This window comes from Xenopus tropicalis, chromosome 1 (genome assembly GCF_000004195.4).
Source record: "Xenopus tropicalis strain Nigerian chromosome 1, UCB_Xtro_10.0, whole genome shotgun sequence".
NCBI classification, from domain to species: Eukaryota; Metazoa; Chordata; class Amphibia; order Anura; family Pipidae; genus Xenopus; species Xenopus tropicalis.
This window is the reverse complement of record NC_030677.2, coordinates 112,333,759-112,360,642: the sequence shown is the minus strand read 5'-3', so window position 1 is coordinate 112,360,642 and position 26,884 is coordinate 112,333,759. Positions and strand designations below refer to the sequence as shown.

The 26,884-nt window shown below is 37.6% G+C and overlaps 1 protein-coding gene across 5 annotated transcripts in view; it reads right to left on the bottom strand.

Annotated features, from left to right (window-relative positions):
- eps15l1 (epidermal growth factor receptor pathway substrate 15-like 1) overlaps positions 1 to 26,884 on the bottom strand; it is a 90,144-nt gene that overhangs the window by 54,196 nt on the left and 9,064 nt on the right. For 3 of the 5 annotated variants that reach the window (XM_012956850.3, XM_012956855.3, XM_012956864.3), the window contains exons 2-19: positions 22,045 to 22,086; positions 19,907 to 19,996; positions 15,973 to 16,020; positions 15,507 to 15,602; positions 14,173 to 14,235; positions 13,431 to 13,556; positions 10,727 to 10,786; positions 9,650 to 9,886; positions 8,817 to 8,974; positions 7,981 to 8,137; positions 7,715 to 7,777; positions 7,119 to 7,204; positions 4,819 to 4,891; positions 3,220 to 3,381; positions 2,366 to 2,563; positions 1,299 to 1,463; positions 871 to 997; positions 598 to 746 (exon numbers count right to left, since the gene is read on the bottom strand). In XM_012956850.3, coding sequence (XP_012812304.1) covers positions 598 to 746; positions 871 to 997; positions 1,299 to 1,463; positions 2,366 to 2,563; positions 3,220 to 3,381; positions 4,819 to 4,891; positions 7,119 to 7,204; positions 7,715 to 7,777; positions 7,981 to 8,137; positions 8,817 to 8,974; positions 9,650 to 9,886; positions 10,727 to 10,786; positions 13,431 to 13,556; positions 14,173 to 14,235; positions 15,507 to 15,602; positions 15,973 to 16,020; positions 19,907 to 19,996; positions 22,045 to 22,086 — 2,100 coding nt within the window. 5 annotated transcript variants of the gene reach the window in all.

Here is a 26,884-nt window from a genome sequence, read left to right as displayed (position 1 = left end):
TGGAGACCATAACAAAACACAATGCATGAGGTTAAGTGGTTTACTCAAAATGATCAGAATAGCTTTATTTGTGATTTTTTAAATAATGGAGAATGAGAAATTATAATAGCTCCACAGCTGCATGAACTTTTACCCCATAACTACTTACTTTAACTCCTCCTTTTATTTTTGTGTTCTTTAGAGACATACATTTATAAAACACCCAACCATGATTAAGTGTGTGTGATTAAGCGTGCAGCAGCACACACAAAAAAAAGTTGGGTTAGGCAATTCTGCTAAATAAAAGCATCTTTCCTACTTTCACTCAAGTGCCAGCTTTTTAATGCAGCAATTACCACCCAAATTGGGGATATAATTTAATAACATCTATTTGCTGTCCCTAATTAAATTCTAGATTAAAATCTTTGTAAGCCATGTACCCACCTTTTAAACTTACATTTCTTACTTCTAATGCTATATAAAGGATACCAATAATAATGTTTTAGGACATAAAATTAAATAAACAAGGTCAACATCCCAGTATTACAGTTTACTCACAAGACAATCAATACTAGTTAAAGTTTGTACAGTGTAATTTGCTGTACAACCATATCTCACCTTTAGGGGTAGGGTCATCGAATGGACACTGTTCTTAGTGAAGGGGTCAGCAGAAAATGGGTCTCCTTTAGCTGGCTTCTGGAATGGGTCCTCTGATGTTGGGGCATGAAAAGGATCACTCTCCTTAAATGGGTCATCTCCAAAGGGGTCTGAAGGACAAAAGCCACTAGTATAATTGGATCTCAGTTCATAATTTCAATGAAAAATAGAAAAGTTATGCAGGTGTAGTTGCTAACACTGCAAACACCTTTATAATTCTTGCTTTTCACTTACTGCTTTTAAAAGGGTCTGCTCCCTTAAAGGGATCAGATGTGAAGGGGTCTTCTGTCTGGAATGGGTCTGAATAAATGTCTTGGTTGTTATTGCTGAACAGATGGGACTTGTTTTTGAATGGGTCCTCCTGCGGGAAGGAAAACTTCACTTACTTAAAATCACTTTTCTATTCCTTTTAAGATTAAGATATCCTTTTTGTCATTTTTTCAGGAATTATAATGACCATTAGACACTACAAAGCTGTGAACATTATTATCTAAATATAATTTTTTATGATTTTAGAAATTATTCCTGGTATAACTGTGTGTTAGATGACCTCTGGTTCTTCTCTGTAAACTTACAGTATACATTTTTATTCTATGTTCTCATAATTGCTCTAGTCATTCTGAATAAGGATTCTTCATTTTTTAAAAACCACTGTTGCTCACAATTGTTGAAGAATGGTCAGTTCTCTCTCTCGAGGAAAATGACTCTGTGTCAGACAGGTTGTTCATGCTGCTTCCATGGTCTCCATTCAAAGCATCATTATATTGATCACTATTTTGATTTAGTTCTTGCTGGCTCTCCTGCAGTTGCGATAATTTACTTCGAGCCTACAAAACACAATACAAAGAAAACAAAAGGATATATAAACAGCTAAGATATTATTGCTCTTTGAGTCTTTATTAAAAATAATAAATTAGGAATACATTTTATCAATTATCTACTGTGTTCCTCCCCAGGGACAAAAAGTTCTGCTCTGTTTGAGCTGAGCTCAGAAGAAAAAAACTGAAGCAGACAGCTAGAGCTGAGTTTCTATGGGAACCATCAATGCCATCTCTTCACTGGCTGCTAGGCTGGAAGGTGGGTTTAGTAATCTGAGAACAACTGAGCATGCCCACAAGCCAGTAGTCAAAGCAAATTGCCGAGGGGGGGCTGAGTGGGTTACAGGAGAATGTTGCAGCCTTACTAACCTCTGGACAACGAGAGTGGCAGGTATTAAAAGATTTCAAAGAGGCAGTTCAATGATTACATTTTTGTGTGTGGGGTTTACATGTCCTTTAAGGTATACTTTCCATACAAAGTATTATAACTACAGCTTGTGAATCCCATAAGAATTGAGTAGGACTTCCCCACATATGCTATTCCATATAAGCACCAAATTATAAATACACAGAAGAGGAATTACTGGTATGTCAGTCTATGCTTAATAGAAAAACCCTTTTTACGTATGTACCCTCTTTTTACCAAGTCATATTGATGCTGGACTAGACTAAAATCTGGAACTAAATCTGTTCACTGGCTTTTAAATATAATTATGCCCTAGCAGTTTGTCTGCACGAACTGCAGCAGCAAAAAGCAATCATTATAAAATGCCATGCTTTTTCAAATCAGCTTAAGAAGATAAAAAAACAATGCATTAGACAGTAAATTTAATTATATGTGACATTTTAGCATCACACTCAGCAAAAATGCAAAATTCTGGCAAAGAAGCAAATGTGCAGTAATGTAGTACCTGATTTATTTCTTCCTGCGTGGATTTCAATGACTTTATTATTGTTTCTAACTGAACCCTGCCTGCCTGAATACTTTGTTCCAACTGAGTCTCCTCCTGCTGGAGTCGGTTTAGTTCCGATTTTGCTCTGTTAAGTTCTTCTTCCTGTGCTTTAACATCTGACTCTTGGGACTGGATTTGGATCTTCAGTGAGGAAATCTGAATTAAATAGAAAATACAATAAAGATTTTTTTCCATTTAACTAATTAGTAACTAATTGTTTTTTCTTACAAAAAAGAAAAAAAATACATTCCATCATCGAGACATTCCATACAAATACACAAAATATTTGTTTATCAGTGGCTAGTCAGTGTTATAAACCAAACAGGTTTATGAACAGTGAACAGCTCCACGAGGAGCTTAGAACTCATACACAGATATTACAGCTGTGTGTGTGTGTGTGTGTTTTTCTAACTGTACACACAAAAATAAAAAACAACAATGTTTAGAGGAAGGAGTGTGGTATTCTCACATATTCAAGGAAAATTGGGCAGCTAGTTAAGGGTTATATGATCCATCAGAGATTATAATAATACAAGCCAGGAATTTTTTTATTTTTTAATGTTTGCAGCCAGTGAGTAGCAGTGCAGACAGGTTTCGAGGTAGAGGGGAAATGCAAGTTCATGAAATACATGTTAATCATGCCATGTTGTTCAGCTAAAATACCAGTGTGAAGTCAATGTTTTATTTTTTTATTTTTTTTTTTTTTCAAAAAAAGAGTGCTTACATACAAACATTTGGCTATTGTATTAAAATATGGCCTGCTAAGTGAGAAATGAGATGAGATTTTGTTGCAGCTTGTATTTGAGTTTTACCATTTGCCCTTCCTCTTGGCACTTTTGTCGGACGTCATTTAACATATCCTTCAATTTTGCTTTTTGTTGGTCCATTTCATCCAGCCTGTCCTGGGCGTCTTGCTTTTGTGCTTCCAGTTCTTGAAGGGTGGAGGTCTCCCGGTCTAAATCATTTTGCAGGTCCTAAAATTATATCATTAATAAACATCACCCGGAAAGAAAACTATTTCTGTGTACTTGTGTGGGTACTACAGAATGCAAATCCAAGACTTATACTAGGGCAAATGGCCTGTGTTTATTTAGTGTTTTTTGTAATTTGTCATTTCCTCAGCTAATAACAATTTTAACGAAACTCATAGCTAATACAAACAGAGCATTTCAATCACTACTACATGTAGGGGTGGGTCAAAATGCCACTGAACACTTACCTCTAACTTATATGGCTACACTGCCAAATTTTTGAGTGAATATTTTAATGTGCAGAGCAACATGTAGTTTCCATTCAGAGACCACATGCTATGTAGCTCTAATGGAGTTATACATCTAATTTTGGTTTCTAGTACAATGGTAGGAACTTTTAAAGTTACTTAAATAATGCACAAATCTTCAGTCTTCATTCATTTATTCAATGAAAAGCAACAACAATAAATTTTCTATATTTAGTTCCTCTCCTTGGGATATAAAAATAGGTTTAAGAGAAAAAGACAACCGTTTTGCTGGTTACTATTATCTCCTATATGCCAGATCAATTAACTCCAAATTACCACATGATTACAATTTAACTGCAGTGTTCACACACTCAAAACCGCTAATTTAAATCCTTAAAAAAGTGTCAACTGTGCTTCAGGTTAACACGTGCTTTTAAATATGTGATTTCAATAAATAATTTCAAATAACCATCTGCTGTGTGTGTCTTAATTCATTTACTCTTACTTAAACATATTTTTGAAATGTGAATAAAGTGACTAGTGCTTATGGGGATTTGATCATTGCATAATTTAGAGAAAGGGAATAAAAAAGGAGAAAAAACAATTGTTCGTGTTAGAAAACACACCCTGCAATATCCACCTTGATATAGAAAAGTTAGAAAATTGAAAAGCTTTAGTTAGTGGAGAAATTCTCTATTGTGGTGTAGTGCTAGATATAATATGCCTAGAGCATATTATGCCTTAAATGGAATATATACCCATTCTTAGTTTACTCCCAAAGATTTATATATGTCTTAAAATTGAGGACTACCAATTTTAAACCCAAAAAGCAAAATCTGATATTAAAAGTAACATTCTACTTCTGAGCACAATCAAAATAAATCAGCAGTCCACTGAGAAGTCTTCTGTATAAATAAACTCCTGCCTTACCAGAGCTGAAGCCTTTGGTAGACTTTAATATAAAGAGCAACTTATTTATTAACTGTTTTGACTATGCTCACTCAACCCATGAAAAATATTTTTTAAATGGTTAGGGATGCACCAAATCCATACTTTTGATTTTGGCCAAATACTCCTCAAAATATTTGTCTTAATACTAAACCAAACACAAATCCTTATTTTCAAATTTGTGAAAAAAATTAAAATGCATTAATTGTGCTTACAAAATGTAAATTGGATTGTTAACACCTACCTGAACTTCTGTGCTCTTTTGTCTAATGGCTTCTTCCTTTTCTCGAATGTCTTGCTCCAGAGCATATTTTTCTCTACAAAAGAAACAGTGAAATTAATCTACTGGATCAATCTATGTGCCTTTATAATGAAAACCTTCAGTTACAGAGATTGAAATTTAAGTTGCTATAAGATCTATAATGACTAACTATGGCAGAAATGACAGTTGCCTCTATGTTTAGCAGTATTTTGTTGTCTAAAACATACATGCCTATATGTAGAATAAAACTTTTGGTCACACAATGTATATTTATAGTGGGTGACAAAATGAATAAAACTGCTACAACTGGGGGCTGGCTTCCTTACACGAACTGCACACTTTAGGTTTTTCCTTAAGGATTAAGATGAGGACTTTAACTTTACTATTCCAAAACATTAACTTTCTTCTGCTTGAACCAATCTTTGGTAGATCAACTTGCGTGTTTAGGGTTGTCTTACTTTATTACCCCATGTTATTGACAGATAACTTGACATTTTCCTGCAGAATGATTCTGCCACTATCATGTTTCACTGCTTGAATGCAGTGTTTGTCTTTTGCCAAGCATAACACTGCCCACAAAACATTTTTTCCAAGAGCATTCTGACTTATCCACATGGTCTTTAGCTAACTGTAGATGGACAGCAATGTTATTTTTGGATAGTAGCGGCATTCCACTTGTCACCCTGTCATGCCATTGTGGTTTCTCCTGATGGTGGCCTTTAGTTTCTTAGACCTAAGCCTGAGGTTCTTTGAGATCTCCTGAATTATTACACTTCATGGTCTTGGCGGATCTTTGTTGGTTGTCCACTCATGGGTAGCAATTTGTTTATTTGCCTCCATTTGTATACAGTCTGTCTCATAACAGTGGACTGGGGGAGTCCAAACTCAATAGAATTAGTTTTGGAAACCTTTCCAGCATGGTGAGAATCAATAACAATTTAACTTTTAACTTTTTGGAGGTCTTCATAAATCTCCTTGGATAGTAAGGAGACAAATTTATGTTCATTATACTATGCACTCACACATGATTATCATCAAACACAAAAATATGCTTTGGATCATTTTCCTCAATAAATAAATTAACACTTGTTATATATTTAATATATTGATATATTGTTTAACTGGGTTATCTAGTTTTAGGAGTAGTAAATATATTTCAGTATTTTGGTATTATATGACTCAAAAAAGGAAAAAAAAAAAAAAAGAGAAAGCAAAAACCTATTAAAAAAAAAAAGCACTTCGATCAATGGTTTTTGTTTTTGAGTCATTTATGTATGTGATTGTGACCACTTTTTACATAGTGTTGGGCTTAAAAATATATTTTTTTGGTTTTATTTCCCTGGTACAGGTTTGCAGTTAAAGTGTTAGCTAAATAAAAATATCCATTTAAACTAAAGCTGACTAAAAAACAAAATTAATTTTACTGCTTAGCTTGCTCCATCAGTTCTATTACGATCTCACTTACAAATGTCCCTGGATCACTCCTTACTTTTCCAATATTGCATTGCATGCGTTACACATTTATCAGAATTCCATTATAAATTACAGAATACAATTTAAAGCACTTCAGGTGCTTGAAAGACTTTAAAGTTACAACTGCAAAGCCCACTAATGAGTCATTACACTGAAATAAATGTATACACTAAGGTGGATGTGGATGATTTTAGTCTATTTCTTACCAGTATTTGCTTATGGAACTCTTTTGAAACCCCTGTTCCAGATTTTTGCTACTGACTTTGGCTCTCTGACTTGGTCAGAAAGTGAGAATTTTGGATTGACCTAGCTTTCTGTTAATGATTCTTTGCTGCATGTCTTTAATTTTGGCTTGTCCGACCAACACTTTCTGATTGGGTCCAGTCTGCTTTTCTTAAACTTGACTACTCCAAATCATACAAATCACTGTGGTCAAACTAAGATATAGACAACCATATACATTAAAACAAATTTAAAGGTACATGATCTATTATTTGGAATGCTTGGAACCTGGGGTTTTCCAGATTAAGGATCTTTCTGTAATTTTGATCACCATGCCGTCAATCTTAAAAAAAATGAAACTCAATAGATTGTTTTGTAACTAACATCGATTTATGCAGCTTAATAAGAATCAAGTACAAGGTACTGTTCTAATTTTACAGAGAAAAAGGAAATATTTTTTGAGGTATTTGCTTATAATGGACACTATGAGAGTAATCCAGAGCTTTTGGATGACAGGTTTCTAGAGAAGAGATACCATACCTGTCATAAAATATCTTAGTGTGGTTGTGCATTCATCTCCCACTTACCTTTGCAACTGGGCTATTTCCTGACTGATCTCATCCAGTTCTTTCACACCAGTAAATTCACCTGAGCCAACAGAACTGGAACTGTCCTAAGAAAGGCATATGGTATAACATTAAAATAAAAAGATGGGCAACCAAGTTATTATCACTAATGCATAAACATGAACTGCATGTTAAATGGAATGAACTAATTACCAGAGTAAATGTTACAACAATAATAAAATAAAAAAAAACCTTATCAGTGAGAAAAACATACCATGCAACGTAATGCTTCTGCATTCAAAAGGGTAGTATCATGCTCTTTGTTTACATGAAGTACTGCATGCTTTATTTTTTACACATCTCGTCAAATGTTCTGCTAAAATTATATAGTACAAGCTGGATAAATTGTGCTGTCTTTGCAGCCTTAAAGCATTTCACTGCCTAAAAAAATTGTTTATAACAAAAGAGATGTAGCCAATTGTTCTGTTAATTTGCATCAACAAATTTTAAATGGCTGCCACAGGGCTAGCAACAGCATAAATAGGATTAAACGTGATCAGTGGTTCAGAAGTTTGCATGCCAAGGATACAGGGCACTTCGCAGAGGCCTTTACTCACTCGGCGCATGTCTGTTAAGCTTGCCATCTCGTTTCCTATGGGGGTCATGTAACCAGACAGGGTCTGGAGAGGATGAAAAGGTTTGGGGCAAGAAAGAAGCCATAATTGGGTCATGCTGTACACCAAGTCTCACTAAATAAGCTCTACCTTTTAGTATATATATATATATTATACAGAGTTTATAAAAGGTTCAGCAACAAGTAATTTGAACAACAACATGTCCCTATTTTTGTTAGTACAACTAGTTTTAACATTTGTCTTCATACCTGTATAGGGGTGTTCCTTTCACTCGGTGGGATCATGTCAGGTGATAATACCTGTGGGGGATCAATCCCTTTGCTGACCTTCAGTTGTATAAAATACATTGCTAGAGCAAATTGGTCCTTGTTCAGTTTGCCTGTTTGCCTTGTGTCGGCAAGAGCCCTACAGGATAAAAAATGAGTTCAAGCTGATTTCACACTACACATATTTCAAACATCTTAAGGCAGTGGTTGTTGGACTTTTTCAGTTTAAGCTTCCCTTGCAAGTCAAACTTTGGTCAGAGCCCTTAGCTCATAACATGGTTATAGAAACATCAAAATGTTTTGGCATCTGTCAATCCACCACAGTTTAAAGAAAGCACATATGTTTACCTATATCTCACCCTAAATGAAGGGTTGGCATTCGGTGGTATGGAGATAGGCAAACAGGCACTCTCATCAAGTCTTACCATAACTGGCTTACAAGCCCCCTCCAGTATTTCAAGCCCCCACATGGGACCAGCCTATCAGTTTGGAGACCAAAGATGGTTTGAACATATGTCTATTAATGCAAAAAGCAGAGTATAAGAATGATTTTTTTCTACCAGGTTCTGCAGTAATTTAAAAGAGGCTGGTCTGCAGTTGTAAAGGCACTGTGTGGACTCAAGGACACTCTGACCCTCAAAAGTCCACAATGAACTAACAGCACATGCACCAGGTTTCCACCTGAAGAGCCATCTTGCAAAGCAATAAACCAAGGCTAATAAAATCTGGCCTTCCAGAGATTACTGCATGCATTATCAAAGAAAAAAGGCTTTAGGGTAACAATCTAACACAGAGCAATTTTATTAGCTGCCTCTCACCATATGTGTGCTAAGATATTCTGAGACAGACCAGACTGCATAAATATATCCTTCACTTCCAGCCCACTCACAAATCCATCCATGTCCAGATCTGTCTGCAGAAAGATGTCATCAAAACGCATTTTGTCTGTCAATGGGACCACCCAGTTTACAGCAGGCTTTAAAAAAAAAGATGTAAAAATAAATATTCACATTCTCAATTCACGGATGCAAATTGTACAGCTGGAGGACAAAAGTTAATGGTCATATTGCACTGGGTTGATCATTAGAACACTGTACAGAATAGTCAATGGAATTTAAGGTCAGATCATGACCCTTTTAAGAGGGTCTTTGGTTCGCCACATTTTTTATTCTGTCACTGTTGTAGCAGAATCAATGTTTGAATGGAAAAAGACTCTGGAGTCTACACAGTGATGACCATATTGTTTGACAGGAAACTGAACAAAAACTAGTCTGTGGCTATCATCTGTGGATCAAACTGTTGTATTTGTGCTGCGCCCTCCCCTTCTCCCCCTCCTAATTCTACTACTTCTTCCTCTCCCTACCCTTCTGTTCCTTGTTTGCTCATTTTTTTTGCCATTCCTGTTGGTACACTTGTTGTTTGGAGAATTCACATACTGATTACTATGTTTACTGGTTTACTGTAAATACAACAATCTTGAATGCTGAATGTGAAATAAACAGAAGCATGTAAAAAAGGATTGGTATAATTTCACTTTAAGAAAGAAAAGTCTGTTATCCATAATGTGAGTGGCTGCTGATCCATGTCTGTGTCATTATAGCAGAACCCTGAGCAGTCAATTATTTTATATTCCCTATCAACTGTACTGCACCTGGGCTGGTTTGGAGGAATGCTTAGGTGAAAGGCTGCCAGCACTGTTTAAACTGCTCATACTGCCATGAGATGGGGTGGACCGTAGACTATCTTTAGGTGGTGGGCTGGAGGGAAGAACTGAAACTGCCCCTGGGAATGTTGGAGTCTTCTTCCTCTTGTTCGGCGGGATGAGAGATGGAGGTAACACTGAAGGGACTGGTTCCTTCTCCAAGGCCCTGTATACAAGATGCATTGCCTGCATGACACACAGACACACATTAGGATATTTTGTTTTATAAAACACAATTTATTTATCTAGAATAACTTGAAAATACTACGCTTTGGCATACTTTTTCATAAAATATACACTGACTTCCACACTCCCCACTTCAAAACAGAATTGCAGCCTTCCATTTGACAGAAGTTTAAATATGCACTAGATGACTGCAATTCTTCCTGAGAGAACTTCACTGACCAAATTCCACCATGTGCCACAGCTCTTAAAGAGATACTGACACCAGAAATTAAACTCTTTTTAAATATATTATAACATTGTCTTTCCACAAGCTTTATAATTGTGCCTTAAATGTATTTGCCCAATGCTTTTACATTACCTATGTTATCACCCAAGTTCCTCTATAAGGGGGCTGCCATATTTGTACTGCAGTAGTTTGTTAGCATTAGAAGCTATAACTGACAGGTTGAGAAAAGACAGTCAGATTGGCAAAACAGTCAGGTGTAGGAACTTTACTTACTTACAAAAGCAAACATGTCAGTGAAAAATGGTCAACACAACATATAGGTAACTTTTTATGTGCATTAATATTTTGAAAAGTAGTTTTTTCATGTCAGTATCACTTTAAGGATAAGTGACATTAGGTAACTCCTCTATGGGCTTTCCACAAAGACAACACATGGAAGCACTGCTATTCTGACATGGTTAGTTCTGTTGCAAAACCACATGTCCTCATATAATGGACAGGCATAGGACTCCAGAGATTTGCCTTATATATTATTGCTCTTAATGCAGTGGGTTTTATGTGGCTGTAACCAATTCATTCTACAGCACACAAACAAAGCTAAAAAGCTTACTTACTACAGCAAATTCATCTCTGTCCAAGTGTCCATCCTTGTCAATATCACTGAGCTCCCACACCTGAGGCAAAATAGCAAATTTAAAGTTTAAAAGCTTCATCCATGAACAATTACTTTCTGTTTGCATCACCTAAACATTTGTATTGCTTCAAAAAAATAAATGAGTGGGAGTTAAACATTTTCTAAGGGTGTGGTCACAGGTCTGATTAAATATCTAAAGACTGCTATGAAAGAAGTGTACAATATTCTAACCAATTTGAAGAGGGAGTTAAGGCTTTCTGGATTCTGTTATAATCGTTTAAAATAAGCAAATTTCCAATACAGATTTTTTTTCTGCCATCTGGTAGAACTTGCTCGTGCCCATAGTGACATAAGGCAGGCCCAACTCTGACACCTTAGAAATCAAAGCAGTTGGCAGCCATGCAATGTTGTCTCAGCAGTGAGATCCGAATGGAGCACACACTGTGCCCAAGACTTCAGATGCCACGAGAAAACATCTCTGCTCCCCCTTACAAAGAGTGTTGACTCTTATGACCATTTTGAATTCCAGTGCAAGAGAGGAGGGGGTGGCTGATATGTGGGGAAAAAAAATCAATAGTTTTATATTGTGAGTTGGGCTGTATAGCAATACAGGTATCGGACCCCTTAACCGGAAACCCATTATCCAGAAAGTGTCGAATTACGGAAAGGCCATCTCCCATAGACTACATTATAAGCAAATAATTCCAATTTTTAAATATGATTTCCTTTTTATCTGTAATAATAAAACAGTACCTCGTACTTGATCCCAACTAAGATATAATTAATTTTTATTGGAGCTAAAACAATCCTACTGGGTTTAATTACAGTTTAAATAATTTTTTTTAACAGATTTAAGGTAGGCGATCCGAATTACAGAAAGACCCCTTATCCAGAAAACCCCAGGTCACGAGCATTCTGGATAACGGGTCCCATATCTGTATAGGGTTTTCTAAGGAATATAACAATGTGTAACAATGTGTATGGCACGTATTTGGTCTAGAATGGTTTTTATAGATAATTATTTTGACAGCTTGCTAGAGCAGTTGCCGGTATTTTTGCAGATCACTGATGTGCCCTTAATTTCTAGGCAATACAAGCTCACAAAGGAAAACCATACCTTCAAACAATATAGGTCTCTCTAAAAATATATTCCCTAAACAAGCTCATATGTAAAACACTGCTTCATCTAAATAAACCATTTTCATGAAGATATACTTTTTTAGTAGTATGTGCTATTGGGTACTCCTAAATAGAAAATTGCCATTTTATGTATTACGGGTGGCCTTCTGGGATCATAGGATTCACAGTGCACACAAACAAGCCAAGGCACACATACATGCAAGGCCCTATCAGCCAATTAATGGACAGAGTTCTGCCTTTTGCATCCACGTTTTCTCCGAACAGGGGCACCAGCCCGGGGTACAAGGTAAGCGGTTAAAGGAACAGTAACACCAAAAAATGAAAGTGTATAAAAGTAACTAAAATATAATATGCTGCTGCCCTGCACTGGTAAAAGTTGTGTGTTCAGAAAGTCTACTATAATTTATATAAATAAGCTGCTATGTAGCCATGGGGGCAGCCATTCAAAGGAGAAAAGGCACAGGCACATAGCAGATAACAGATAAAACACTATTGTATTCTACAGAGCTTATCTGTTATCTGCTATGTAACCTGTGCCTTTTCTCCCTTTTTCCAGCTTGAATGGCTGCCTCCGTGGCTACACAGCAGCTTATTATATAAATTATAGTAGTGCAGGGCAACAGTGCATTATATTTTTATTACTTTAAAGCTTTCATTTTTTGGTGTTACTGTTCCTTTAAAGTCACTTGGGGGTGCCTAACATTTTGGCAGCCCCAAGTGACTTTGCCTTAACTTCTCCTTTAAAAGGTCAGTTAACATAATATAAATGGTTGGTTAAGTATTTATTTTGAGTTTATAGTATAGTTTTCTTTTAACCCATGTGTTCTCTTAGCTCCACACCAGTTAAATCTAAGGAATGTCTACAGAATATTCTGGGAGGTAGATAATGTCCTATGATGTTTTTGTTCTGCTTTGGACATGTGGAAAACTGGTGGGCAGGTGATATAATGTGGCAGGATTGCTAACAATGACCCACTGCAGGCACATGTGTATCATAGTAATTTTTCATACACTCAGCAAGGTATCACTGGGAGAATAAAAGAAAACAGAAGCACAGGATGATTGGGTGTTTTTTGAGAAGAGGAGCACTGTCTAGAATGAAAGCTTTTAGTCAAAAATTGGTAACCCAAAGTAAATTTTCTTTTCACTTAAAATATATCATTTAAAATATCATTAATGCTGGTGTTGTCTCATTAAGAATCTACAACCGCTGCCACCCTTACTAAAGTCCAACAACCAATATAGGTAGAAGAGTTTGCAGTTTTAGGATGATTAGTATGAGGTTATGTCACAACCTTTACAGTGGTGTGTAATATGAAGTTGCATTAAAGGAGGACTATTCCCCTTGTTCAACATTAGCTTAATAACTAGGGCTTCTCCTGCAAACTGTTCTGTTTAGCTCAAGAAATAATAAAATATATTTTTGATGATTAAAAAAATGGGCAAAATGTATATACAGCACAAGCCCTATTCACTGAGGTATACTGCCCCTTTAACTGTACGGTTTCCTAACAATCACCAGCTGTAAACATTTAAGCACTTACCCTTCCTAAGACATCCAGAGGTAGCTTGGAGTTCATAAGTACAGGTTTCACCTTGTCTCCAGAAAGCAAGCCATTCACTGGCACCAGACTGTCAAAAATACCATCAAATTTGGATTTCTCTTCTATCTAGTGGGTAAAATATATATATTAGAATTTTATTAGCACTGACCTCTTCAAACGCTGGGTCACTGTATAAAAGTTAACTACGTTTAACTAGGTTTAACTAACGAGGTTCTGACCTAGTGTTAGTGACGGGCTGCTTACATGGCAACCAATATGTCATTTTCAAAGCAGCTTGTAAGGCAAATAGTAGCTTGAAAACATTTTTCCAAAATAGGCATGTCACTTAGACTATACTACCAAAAGAATTACAAATATTTTGGCAACACTTGCTGGTGTGGGCCTTATCTCATGAGGCACAATTAAACAATCTTAAATCTGAAAAATCCCAGCTCTTATGCCAGATGGGGCCTTAAATAACGTTCGCTATCAGCCCCCAATTTTGCAGCCCTACAAGTGTAGTTTACTAAAATTTAAAGAAAACCATAACCTAAACTGCTCATTAATTAGTACCCAGGGCAGCAATAGTGCTCTGGACATTCCTAGATGCCCAGCAACCTAGTTATTACTGAGTTAGTAAAGCAGTGGTAATATTTTTAAAAATGCCTGCATGTTGAAAAGATTATCAATGTTTAAATACAGGTAGGAAGAAAGCTGACTAACTACAGAACAGAACACTTACCCGAACACCCCAATGTCCCTCAACAGGGGGTGGAGTGATTAACAGAGGACTGCTAGTGTCATGCTGAAACAAAAAGAAAAATAAGTGTGGCACTACATATATCTTAAAGTGAGTTGGAGATATATTCTAGGTAAATAAAAATCACAAGTTTAATAAGAATATGTAGCCAGTAAATATACCTTTATTGCACACTTCTTAGGGCATTAGAGCAATGTTTCAGGCCTTGTGTGGCCTTTCATCAAGCTTGTTCTGCAGTTGGACATACCAATGAGAAGCGACCATTGAAGAACATGTAGTGTTCTACAATTAACTCAAGTTGCCATACTGACTACTTTCTACAAAGCCAGTAAATATACAGCATCTGTTTTTGTCTTGGATAAGATGAATGCAGTATCAAATTTACCAACTGTGAACTTTACAATATCCTCTAACTTTATGATGAGGCTTGTGAGTCAGGCTGAGGGATATTTGTCTTACCTGTAAAATCCACAGGCACTTAACGCCACCTTCTAGGAGGAAAGAACATTAAAAGAACTAATGCCTTCAAAAGCCTTTCCAGGGGGTTATCACGCCCCAAAAGGTTACAAGTGGAGATAAAATAATGAACATGTGTGCACAAGAATGTTGTCTGGGCTGAAAAATTGCTTGCTACTTTGGGTGCAGGTCATCATTGGCCTGCTTTAGCAAATATAACTAGTCCTTTTGTTGGTGGTATATTGCTGCCGTTGCCTGCCCCTCCCTCTGAATCAATCTCTGATGTAAACTAAGGAGGTAGGTCAAGCTCAAGCCTTTAAGTCCCTTTTTAACCTTGGGCTGGGTAGGGTCAGACTTGGGTTGAGAAAGGGCAGGTTAGTTGGACAACTTCTAACTTGCACCTCACTAGAGTGTAGCCTACTGGGGATAATAGGGACAGACCCCTGGAAAGCTTGCCAAGACACTGCACCCCTTTTTTTTTTTTTTTTTTTTAAGATTCTTTCATGCCAGAAGTGGAAGTTAAATCTTTAGTGCCTGTGTCCCCCTGAAATAAAAGTGAAAACAATTCTTATATAATTAATGATACAGGAAATTATAATATGGCACAGTAAGTACTTTCCTAAATTTTAAAGCACATAACATTTCCACATTTATTTACAAAGCAAAAAAGTTATTGTGTGCTCCTTGTTTTTGTTTCATTCTTTGAACTGAAGTGCCCTACAATAAACCGCATAACAGCATATTTCCAATAGTGACTCACTGGCTTGTAAACTACACTATTACCACATAAATAAATAATAATAAACATATCTTTTGAATATTCACAGAATACATTCCAGTTAGGAAAAGCAGTAACTTACAAATTTGGGTGCTGGTACTGGAACATTTAAACTTGATAGACTGACTTCATGTCCGCTCTGAGCGCAAGCTACCAGCCTCAGTGCTACATAAAATCCCTGAAAAAGAATCCAAACAAAGTCAAGTAGTTAATGAATATGTAAATCAGTCTTTATTCACACAACAAATATGCAATGCATAACAGACAAATACATTTGAATGGTTCATTCTATATATTGCTCTTTGCAATCACTTGTTAAATCTAGAATCATATGTAGCTATAAATATTAATATTGTTTATTTTTCATTTGTTCACACCCACACCCTACTAAACACCAGACTCTGCTAGATCTATTACTCAGTCAGACACCAGGCTGTAAATCTTGAGCTGAATCATATGTTTACAAGGTTGCCCAAGAGCAGAATCCATTTCTAATGTGCATATACCATAGAAGCTCCACCTTAGTGGAAATGAGATTAGGTACCTACATGTTTATCCAAGTAACCTTTTCCCTCTGGATCAGCCAGGTCCCATATCTGAAAGACAATATGCAATTGCCAGTTTAAAATATAAAACATGCTTGGAAACAGCTTGCACTACAATAATAAACTGTACTTTTTTTAACCAAAAAAATCTTTATTGAATTTTCAAAGAGTTTACACTGTTAACTGGATCAGCCAACAAACAGTCAATTGTTTGGTGGCTGATAGTGATTTGCAGGACAGGAAAAACGTAACTAGCACCCAGGGCCGGATTTGTAAGCCGGGCACCCCGAGGCCGCCCCCTGCTCGCGCGCACACACCCGCCCATTCCCCCCCGTGCATGCTCAGACTCGCGATCACACATGTGCGGGTCTTTATAATCACATACAGAGCAGTGGGGGAGAGGTTCCCATTGCTCTGTATGCAAGAAAAACTTTAATATTTTGGTGCGGCAGGGCGGCATGCCTCCCCCCAATTTGTGCCGCCCTAGGCCTGGGTCTTTGTGGCCTTTCCACAAATCCAAAAAATTTTGCCTTTATAGGACTGTGCCCAACCTGTACTCACATCTTCCCACTACTTATGAACCCTCCTTAGGTTCTAAGACAGGGGAACACTGGAAGCAGAGGAGTTTACTTTTTTGAGTCTGACCTGCACTCAACCCGAACACACAATTGGTCGCCCAAATTACATCCCTAACCCGTTTGACTTAAGTGTAAACCCCCGGGTCCTGCAGGTTTGCGGGTCAAGCTTTACAAATTGCACATCACTAGAGGCTGGTTCTTGTTATTTAGAGTATACTTCAGTAAACAGCACGGTGGGTACGGTTAGCAAAAATCATTCTAATTATTTGCTACAATCACGATTGCTGAAAAAACACTGAGGATCATTTTCATGAGATAACAGCGGAGGCCATATTTTACAAGCCTCCATATTGTTTTTGAGCATATAGGCAAGTGACTCACAATATAATGTATATATAGAATATAAGTGGCACAATATAAGGCCGATTAGTAAATAATACAGATTTTTACTGCTTAACGGCTCTGAAACCAGTGCAATTAGCATCAGAGATTATTAATCAGCCCTGCAGCATCACCCCCTAAGCTTAGCTTCTCAATAGCTACCCAGAGTGCACTGAGCATGTGCACTGTCCTGCACAGATTTAGGCATGGTGACCCCTTGTAACAATTTTGAAATACTGAATCATTACAACTATAGAAATGGTGAACCTTTAAGCATGGTCAATGAGTTCAGTATATAAAATATGGCATTTTTAGCCATATCCATTTTTAGGGTTTAGTTCTCCTTTAATCTCTGTGATGACATGTTTTTCCCCAATAAAACAAAGTGGTCTTTGGGAAACTTTGTATGTAGCACTTTTGAGAGAAGGTTTACAGCAGTTTCCCAAAAGACCAGTACAATCATACCTGCAATAAAGCTTTTCATTATTAAAATGTCTAGAAAAGCTCGGGGGGAAATTGTGACTGCTCCATAATGGGGAGAACTGAAGAAAAAGTAGAAAGTTGGTATTTATCATGGATTTATCATACCAATGTGACTGAAGCTTCTGTCAAACCTTGCAGGGGTACATAAAATAACCAGATTATCTGGGTGGACATATAAGAAAAAGCTAGCTTTCCTTTATCTGTTCTCACGAGGGAGCATGATTTCCCGCATGACTGTTAGCAAGAGTCATTCTTGCAGTCCAGAACTATTTTTTAATATTTGGGACTGATAGACCCCCATTAGATTTTTGAAAGCAGTGCTTTTATTGGCAGTTTCCTAAAAAAATAAAACATTATTGGCAAAAGCACTATTTTATCACAGTGGATTTCGCCAAATAATCCAAGACAGTTTGTATTAATTTCAATATTTTGAATTTTGCAGAAGAGACTTTATTAAAGAGGGAAAATAGTATTATACAGTGATCAGCTAAAAGTTTAATCACTAAGTATTGTAAGTATGCTGTTAGTATCTTCAAACCGAAATTCAGCTCTATTAACTTGACCATAAGGTCAAACCATTTACAGGGCAGCATTTCAGATTTATACATTTTATTTGTTTTCGCACTGAGCTCTAAGACTGTTGGTACCCACAATCCTTTGTGAGTGTTTAACTGTGTGTATGCATGCATGCTTTGGTTTTTGTGTGGTGAGGTTGACTGGCAAATGTTAGTGGTTGGTAGGCAAATACAAAGTACAAAGTTATTTTTATGAAAAAAAATGTTTCTCTAGGTTTGACTCATAGCTACCAAGCAGATGGCTGCTTTCAAACAGCTGATTGGTTGTTGTGGATAACTATCATGATAACAAATGTTTAGTACAATAATTCAAAAGACTTATTTAGGCAAAAATAATATTCACATCTGATTTGACCATCCTTAAATGTTTTAACTGTAAGTTGTAGCAGTTTAAAAATAAAATAAAAAAAAAAAACACTGGTTTCCTGGTTGAACTGTCCACTAACATTCCTTACAATAAATCTATAAATATTTGTACGTTAATACACATGTTTGATATATACACCCCTCTACATTCTTCACAACACTTTTCTTAAAAAAACAATTCAGTATAACCTAAAAAAAAATCCTCTGAATGCAATGGATATTTAATTTTGTATGAATAATTGGCTAAACAAAGACAGTTTAATTCACTATCTAATCAAGACTGTAAACTCCAGCAAGTATGTCCATCTTATGTTCTTTTTCATTATGATGCATTGTTTTCTATGAATCTGCACAGTGCTATATATTGGCTTTATATTAAGTAGACTATATTATACTCTTCAAGAAGTATGGGAGATAAAATCTCAGCACTGCAAAAAACAGCAATACAGCCTCTGTGGCTTCAAGCATAAATCATTACCCCTGACTTCATAATTTGCTACTATCTGCACATATAACATTGAAAAAATATTATATTGGTTTATATATTGCTAATATACCATTTAGTTCTTCCACAAGCCCTACGGCAACATAATATATGACTGCATGCCTATATATTGAACATTCATTGCGGCTTTTATAAAGCTATATTGAAAAAGGTGTGCACGAATAAACGTGTCCCCTCGGTATACCGCAACTAGAGAGCCAGCTTAAAAAAATACCTATACAATTCACTCAACTTTAGTTCACTTAGCTCTGCTTTTCCTCTGACCAGGTAGAAGGTAAAAGAGTTCTCTGCTGTACAGAGCACATTCCTGGAGGGCTGTTTCTTCAACAGTACTTTCTCTGCTACTGCACTGAATAAAACTTTAGGTAAAGTACTTTCTGAGGTAAAGAAACTAATGTATGGTATGGCATTGGTATGTTTGGCATTTCAAGGTTTACATCTCCTTTAAAGATAACCACAATAAATACTTCTTGAGTTGAAAATGTATTATACGTATTCCTTTAATAAAAACACGTCCATATTTTTATTATAATAAAGCACTTAAAAAAAAAATCATTATTTTGTTTTTACCCTTACTACCTCCTCCTGTTATTTGGATAGCGTATTTAAAGATAATAAGCTAAGTACAGTATAAACAAACCCATTATTTCACCCATCTGCTGCCTGTGTCTCAGGCTTAAGGAGATCTATAAGGAGTTCCTAATAAAAATGGCTGATCTAGTAAGGGTCATTTTACTAACTGCCTTGTCCCTCCACCCATTCTTTCTCTCAGGACCAAGAAGTTTCAAAAATGTATATGCATTTTCACCATTACTCTGTTTAGTAGAAGACATTTTTAAAAATACAAATATTTTATAATAAAAATAACAAGCACTAATGTTTTCAGCAGAAGTCAAATATAATAAACTCTGATTAAACAGGGCTACTACACCTGTTCCCAACATATATAATTCTATTTGCAACAATATTTATCCAATTAATAAATGAATTTATACAGAAGAGGGATAAGACACTTGTGCTCAATCCAGAACACATAATTGCTGGCTCACCTTCCCAAGGATAATGTCTGAGAGAGCAGATTTTTTGAGGAAGAGAGCAGCTTCTGCTGGTCCTACTCTGCCAATGTATGATGGATCCACCTGGAACAAGATATATTTCATATCATTTAATAAGACAAGCCCTGTTTTCACCACAGAAGACTGTAATTGTGGCACTAAAAAACAATAGTATGATTCTCCTTCACTTGGCTCAATCCACAGTTCAGAATCTGAAAAGACACTATTCTCTGCACACAAAAAAAGCTACAAAAAACATATACCATCCTAAGCACATAGTAAACCAGTGATAAAGGAATCACACCAAATAATGGATTTGAACAAACACACATAATTTACTGCTAAATGTGCAGGTACTTTAAGGAGGCTTATAAGCCCTTACCTGCCACTCACCCTCAAACATTACTGTTAAACTGTTATTCTTACATGAATAACTTAACATTTTAGGTAAAGTTTCCCTAAAACAGTTAATATATTTTTATAAAGATGTTTTTAAAACACCAATGTCTGAGAGTTTGTTTTTCGTAGACACTTTATTCAGTTCTTCCTTGTGGTGCCTACCTAACATTGACAATGGCTGCTATAGGCACATTTGCATTTATTTAAATGTAAGATGGGGGAAAATTTCTGTACCACAGTGTTTCTCCATGAGGGCACTCTGGTGGCCAACATGCCTAGAATGTTACAGGCCTTATTCTATTTACCTAGGAGTGTCTACAAGTCCCAGCACTCTGCTAAAGTAATACCTTTAGTTCTGATACCTGGCTATCTTAAGTAACCAACTACTATTTCTATGAAAGGAGAAGAAAAGTTACAATCACTGATGTGGTGCAAAATGTTAGGCACCCGCCAGTGATTGTAATAACTTACCTGATATCCCAGGCCCGTGCTCCTTTTAACAAAAAACTGCACCGGCCCAGGGTTCATGCAAACAAGGGATTCTCTTTCTTCCCTTGTCTATCTATGGAATCCTGGGGCCGGCCGGCACATATGCAGTAAAGAGAAAACCTGACTTTCTTGTTTAGGTTTGGGTCTTCACTCTACTGCGCATGCACAAGTCACAGAAAGGAAGGAGAAGGAAGAGGATCACTTGGTTGCAGATACCCCGGGGTCTTGTGCTTTTTTTTTTTTGCTAACAGGAGCATCGGCCTGGGGAAACAGGTAAATGATTGCAATCACAAGTGCCTAACATTTTGGCATGCCCCCATCCATCAGACTTTTCCTTCTCCTTTAACATTATTTTCTGGTTGCTATTGTCATTGACCTCACCATGCTCTTCAATAGCTGCTAATGTACTGCTGGTGTTTGTTGCTAAAGATTACATGGTTGTGTGCTTAAAGAGTGACACCCAGTTTTTTAGCATAAAGAATGAACATAGTATTCTATTCAACTTTGCAACATACCCTAACTAAAACTCTTCTGGTTAAAAAGTTACTTGTAAATCAGATTGCGTATAAAAGCAGTATTTGACCCTTCAGGACTTCTAGTTCTAGACTCTTGAAACTTATAGTAAACACCATATGCTCTTTAGCAAAGATTCCAATTCTTACATCTTCTCCACAAACCATAAAAAGCAGAAGCATGCAATGCATTGTGGGATATGCAGTCCTTTCTAGAGGAAAACAGATTTATGTCTGGAACACTGAGAAGCATAGCAAATTACAGCATCTGCTTTTAACTGCAATTTCCTTTACAAATCACTTTTAAATACAGATATGGGATCCGTTATCTGTAAACCCATTATCCAGAAAGTTTAGAAATACGGAATAAACTCCATTGTAAACAAATAATTCTAATTTTTAAAAATGATCTTTATTGGAGGCAAAACAATCCTATTGGGTTTATTTAATGTTTAAATGACTTTTTAGTAGATTTAAGGTATGGAGATCGAAATTACAAAAAAATTTCTTATCTGGAAAACCTTAGATCCGGAGCATTCTGGATAAAAGGTCCCATACCTGTAATTTAAACTTTGCAAACATGTATTGAAAAGATGCTTACAATTACATTTTACTATGCAAGAAAATATAGAGGCAAACATCTCCTTCCCTTTTAAATTAGAACAACTTATGAAAGAGAATTGGTTCATATTTAGAAGCAATTTAGTAATGGGTATCAAAGATTGCACTTACCTGCTTGTAATATGTTTCATAAAATGGATTGCCACCGGAAAGCTAAAAAGGAAACATACAACCATAATTAAATCTACACAACATTGGAAACATTTTAGAAAAATTACTACAACAATTATATTTCTAGACAAAAAAATAAATCCCATAGTTAAAGGGGTTGTCCACCTTTTTTCAGTACAGGTATGGGATCCCTTATCCGGAAACCCATTATCCAGAAAGTTCCGAATTACGTAAAGTCCATCTCCCATTGACTCCATTATAAGCAAATAATTTTAATTTTTAAAAATGATTTCCTTTTTCTCTGTAATAATAATAAAACAGTATCTTGTACGTGATCCCAACTAAGATATCGTTAATCCTTATTGGAGGTAAAACAAGCCTATTGGGTTTATTCAATATTTAAATTATTTTTAGTACACTTAGGTTTTAGAGATCCCTTATCCCCCAGGTCACGAGCATTCTGGATAACAGGCCCCATACCTGTACTACCCAAAAAATGATAGATTATGTTCCCCTGAGTATGATAATATATGCCATACAAAGACTGTGTATCTATGTGTCTCAATAAGCTGTTTAAAACTTATGGTGGCCATAGACAACCCGTTTTTTTATTTTTAAACGATCGATTTCAGAACGATCCTATAATATTGTTTGCTTATCATATAGTTGATGACGCAAACGATTGTTGGGCCACTAATCTGCCCGACATTATCGGTCAAAAAATTGAACGGATGGGTTTAAAGATTTTGGTCGTTCAGTGATAAAATCTGCCAGTTGGTGTAAGTGCCAGACATTTGTCATGTCATGATTGCCAGCGGAAGTCAACAAACATATACTGAAGTACACAAACGTTCTTTGTGGAACATTCATTTGCTTATTGCAGGGTTTGCTCGTATGTGAACACTAAATATTATATACCCTTTAATAGTGCTGGGCGGTATGACCAAAAATTTATATCACGGTATTTTTCAAAATTATATCGGTATCACGGTATTTGACGGTATTTTTTTTTCCCCATGCATGATTAGGTGACCACCCCAAACAGCCGCCACCCGCACCCCCCCTGCCACCCCAAACACCCCCCCATCCGCACGCACCCCCCCACCCCAAACACCCCCCCATCCGCACGCACCCCCCCCCACCCCCCCCATCCGCACGCACCCCCCCCCACCCCCCATCCGCACGCACCCCCCCACCCCCCATCCGCACGCACCCCCCCACCCCAAACACCCCCCCATCCGCACGCACCCCCCCCACCCCCCCATCCGCACGCACCCCCCCACCCCAAACACCCCCCCATCCGCACACACCCCCCCACCCCACCCCAAACACCCCCCATCCGCACACACCCCCCCCCACCCCACCCCAAACACCCCCCCATCCGCACACACCCCACCCCAAACACCCCCCCATCCGCACACACCCCCCCCACCCCACCCCAAACACCCCCCCATCCCCTTCACATAAATATAACCCCCCACCCCACCCCATCCCACCCCCCCCAAACACAACCCCATCCCCTTCACATAAGTATAACCCACCCCCACCCCAAACACCCCCCCATCCCCTTCACATAAATAACACCCCCCCATCCCCTTCACATAAATTATAATTACTGGCCAGGCACCCCCCGACAGCTCACATTGGTATCCGACTCTGAATGCGTCCTAGCGATGGCGCTTTTGTAGAGTGTGCGCGCTGACGTCGCGTGCGCGCTGACGTCACGCGCGCACCCGGAAGTATTCACGCACACCGGTATGGGGGTATGTAGAAAATTCATATCGGTTTCAAAAAAAAAAACGGTGATCGTTTTTTACCGGTATACCGCCCAGCACTACCCTTTAATAAAACATGTTTTTTGGATAGTGCAGCAAGTTGCAACTATTTCCAAAATACTGGCAAAACTCCCCAGAACTACTGGTAGAGTAGGGTATGGCACACATAGGGGCATGGGGCAGGCAGGAGTATGGCACACACAGTGCATAGGGCAGCCAGAGGTTGCAGTCTGCCTGAGGTGACCTTTCTGTATTTTATGTCAATGATACAATGACGTCTTTTCAAATAATCGTTGTCTGTGGATGGCATATCGTATGGCAAACCGATCGTCAAACGATTGTGTACCGATTAGATCGTTTGTCACAGAACAAGTGAAATTGGCTCATGTATGGCCACCTTTGCTGCAGTTCACACCAAGAAATCAAAAAAACTTTTCAGGAAGGAGGAGCATTTCTTCTGTCTGCAGAGTGAGTCACATGGGACCTTCCCCCCTGCTCCCTCCCTGATCCACATCCACAGCAGAAGACAGCAGCACCACCAGATTATGTTACGCGCCTGTAACTTTAGCAGCCAATCAGAGGAGAGGCATAAAAAGAGAGCCAGGAAGCAGACATGCCCAGTAACTTTAGAAGCTCCTACTGCCAGTACTCAGCATTACACAGAGCTTTAACACGCTGACACAGGCTTCTGCAGAAAGGGGTCGGCGACCCCCTCCCCTGGTACCTCCATTGACTCCTGAAACGCTATCTTCAGAGGTAATTTTCTCTTAAAAACAGTAGACATTTTCTTAAAGAGATACATTACATATTTTATTAAAATGACAATCTGCTACAATAGCTTCATTTACGTGAAGGTGAACCACCTCTCTAATGTGTGTACTGGAAAACGTACAATTTAATTCTGATGTATTTATATGAGCTCTACAAGTGAAAAAAAAAATGATTGCTGATGGCAGACAGCTAAATAACGAATACATACAAATCTTTTTAGCTTTTAAAGTGGCCTATAGAAGAACTAAGCCATAGCTCATCTTCACATACAGTTATACAGCACAGTTCAAGGGCCTCATCTTCTTCTGTCTCCGGAACCTATTATAGTTTGCGGCTACAGATCTTGTCGGAGCATGTAGAGGATGTAGACTTGACTGCAAGTGCTCCTGCAAGATTCATGTCAATGGTCTAACAGAAGAGGATTCAAAGACAGGGGAACATGGCACCTCTGAACTTGCTGCACAACTCTAACACACCCTCCAGTCTAGCAGCCAATAAATAAATGGTATCGCTGGTTTCCATAGAAACTCTGCCAGAGAAACATATTTTTTTTTTCCTAACCATCTCTCCTAAGCTCAGTTTAATCATTATAGGGCTCAATCCAAGCATGACTTTTCATCAAAGTACATTGTGCCTGTGTAAGCCTGCATTCTTCATTGAATGAACTACAGCAACATGTGCTGTTTGTAGATATAAATGTCACTGAAGATGTGTAAAGGGAAAATGGTGCCCAGGTGAATGCTGCTATTATTTTTAAGGAAAATGTAATATTGCTGGCGAAAAGAGGGGGATATATGCAATAAAAATGGTGTGGTTTGGATGGGGGCGATGTGCCCAACTTACCTACATGGTAGGAAGATGTAGGGTTTACATGTCCTTTAAAGAATATTCCATAAATTAAAAAGTTTTTATTGTTGCTGGTGGAAAGGCATTTCGGAGCAGTCAGTCACCTGCGCTGGCAGAGACCTAACGCGGGCGACCAACTCACTCCATCTGCCATTAGCCTTAAAGGAGACATTTTATATAAAGTTCATATTCAGTTATAATATTCATCCTCCCTCAAAATGTGAAATGATGCAGAAAGAAAAGTTTTGAAAGCATTTTACCTCCTAAAACTGCCATTATATGAGAGCTGCATACACAAGCTCTCCAGTCTGAAGCCAGAGCAAAATGAGACATGAGAGTGTCACTTCAGTCTCCCACAGGAAGTGGTCACAGCACTGACTGACAGGCTTTACTCAGCAGCAGCAGGAAAAACCCCTCCCTCCTTCTGTGTCTCTCTGCTTGTGCTGCTGACGGGGGGGGAGGAGAGAGGAGCGAGTAGAGCAGGAACGGACCCTGAGCCATATACTAAAGAGTCTAAACCGGAAGCTGGCATAAGGTCTGGGTAGAGCACAGTTTTCAAGCAGTTATGGACATATCTGAACCCCAAGGTATTAAAATATAAAAGCACTTCCTTCTATCTTACATTATTTTACATGGTTTAGTGCATTGTAAAAATGTATTGTATAAATCCCCTTTAAGCCTACAGGCTCAGCATCTCTATAACAGCAATGAGCCTGGCCTATACACAGGGGCTCACCATCCTGAATTTTAGAAGTGTCAGTGACACTGCACTGCTACATCAAGCCACCCTCACAAATCATCATGCACAAAATGATGTTCTCTTGTCATGAAGCTACAGTATTAACTAATTATTACATTTTAATGCTAATTGCACTTGTAACTCAGCTGTCATGTAATAAGTATCTGAATTAATTACTAATCAGCTGTGTATGGTGACTTTTATATATATAGTTTATTGTGAGTTGGTTCCTAATTACACTGGAATTCTTGGGAACCATTACATCGAGGGTAAAAAAAAAGAATCAATCTGCATATAAGAATTGCACTTTGCAACTGGGCTTGTATTTACAAATAAGTTTTTGTTTCTTTTGCAAAATATCATACATAAAAAGAATGAAATTATTTACCCTCTTCTATGTTTGTGGCTCAAGACCGATAACAGTATGGGGTTTGTGTACAAGAGCCTACTAGAGAATTTGCATGTCCAATTCAATATATCTGTGAGAAACAGATCATTATCTTCACAGCCGGGTATTCTATTTATACCACTACCCCTCATTGTTAAATAAAATTTGCAGAAAACATTTGACTATGAAAACCAAAAAAGAAAAAACTCTTGGGTGATGTAAATCATAAAATAGGTCACTTGGGAGAGTCCCATGCATTTAAGTGCTATTTACTAATTGGCTTATGAGAAGAATAATTTATAGACCATATGGACATGGATA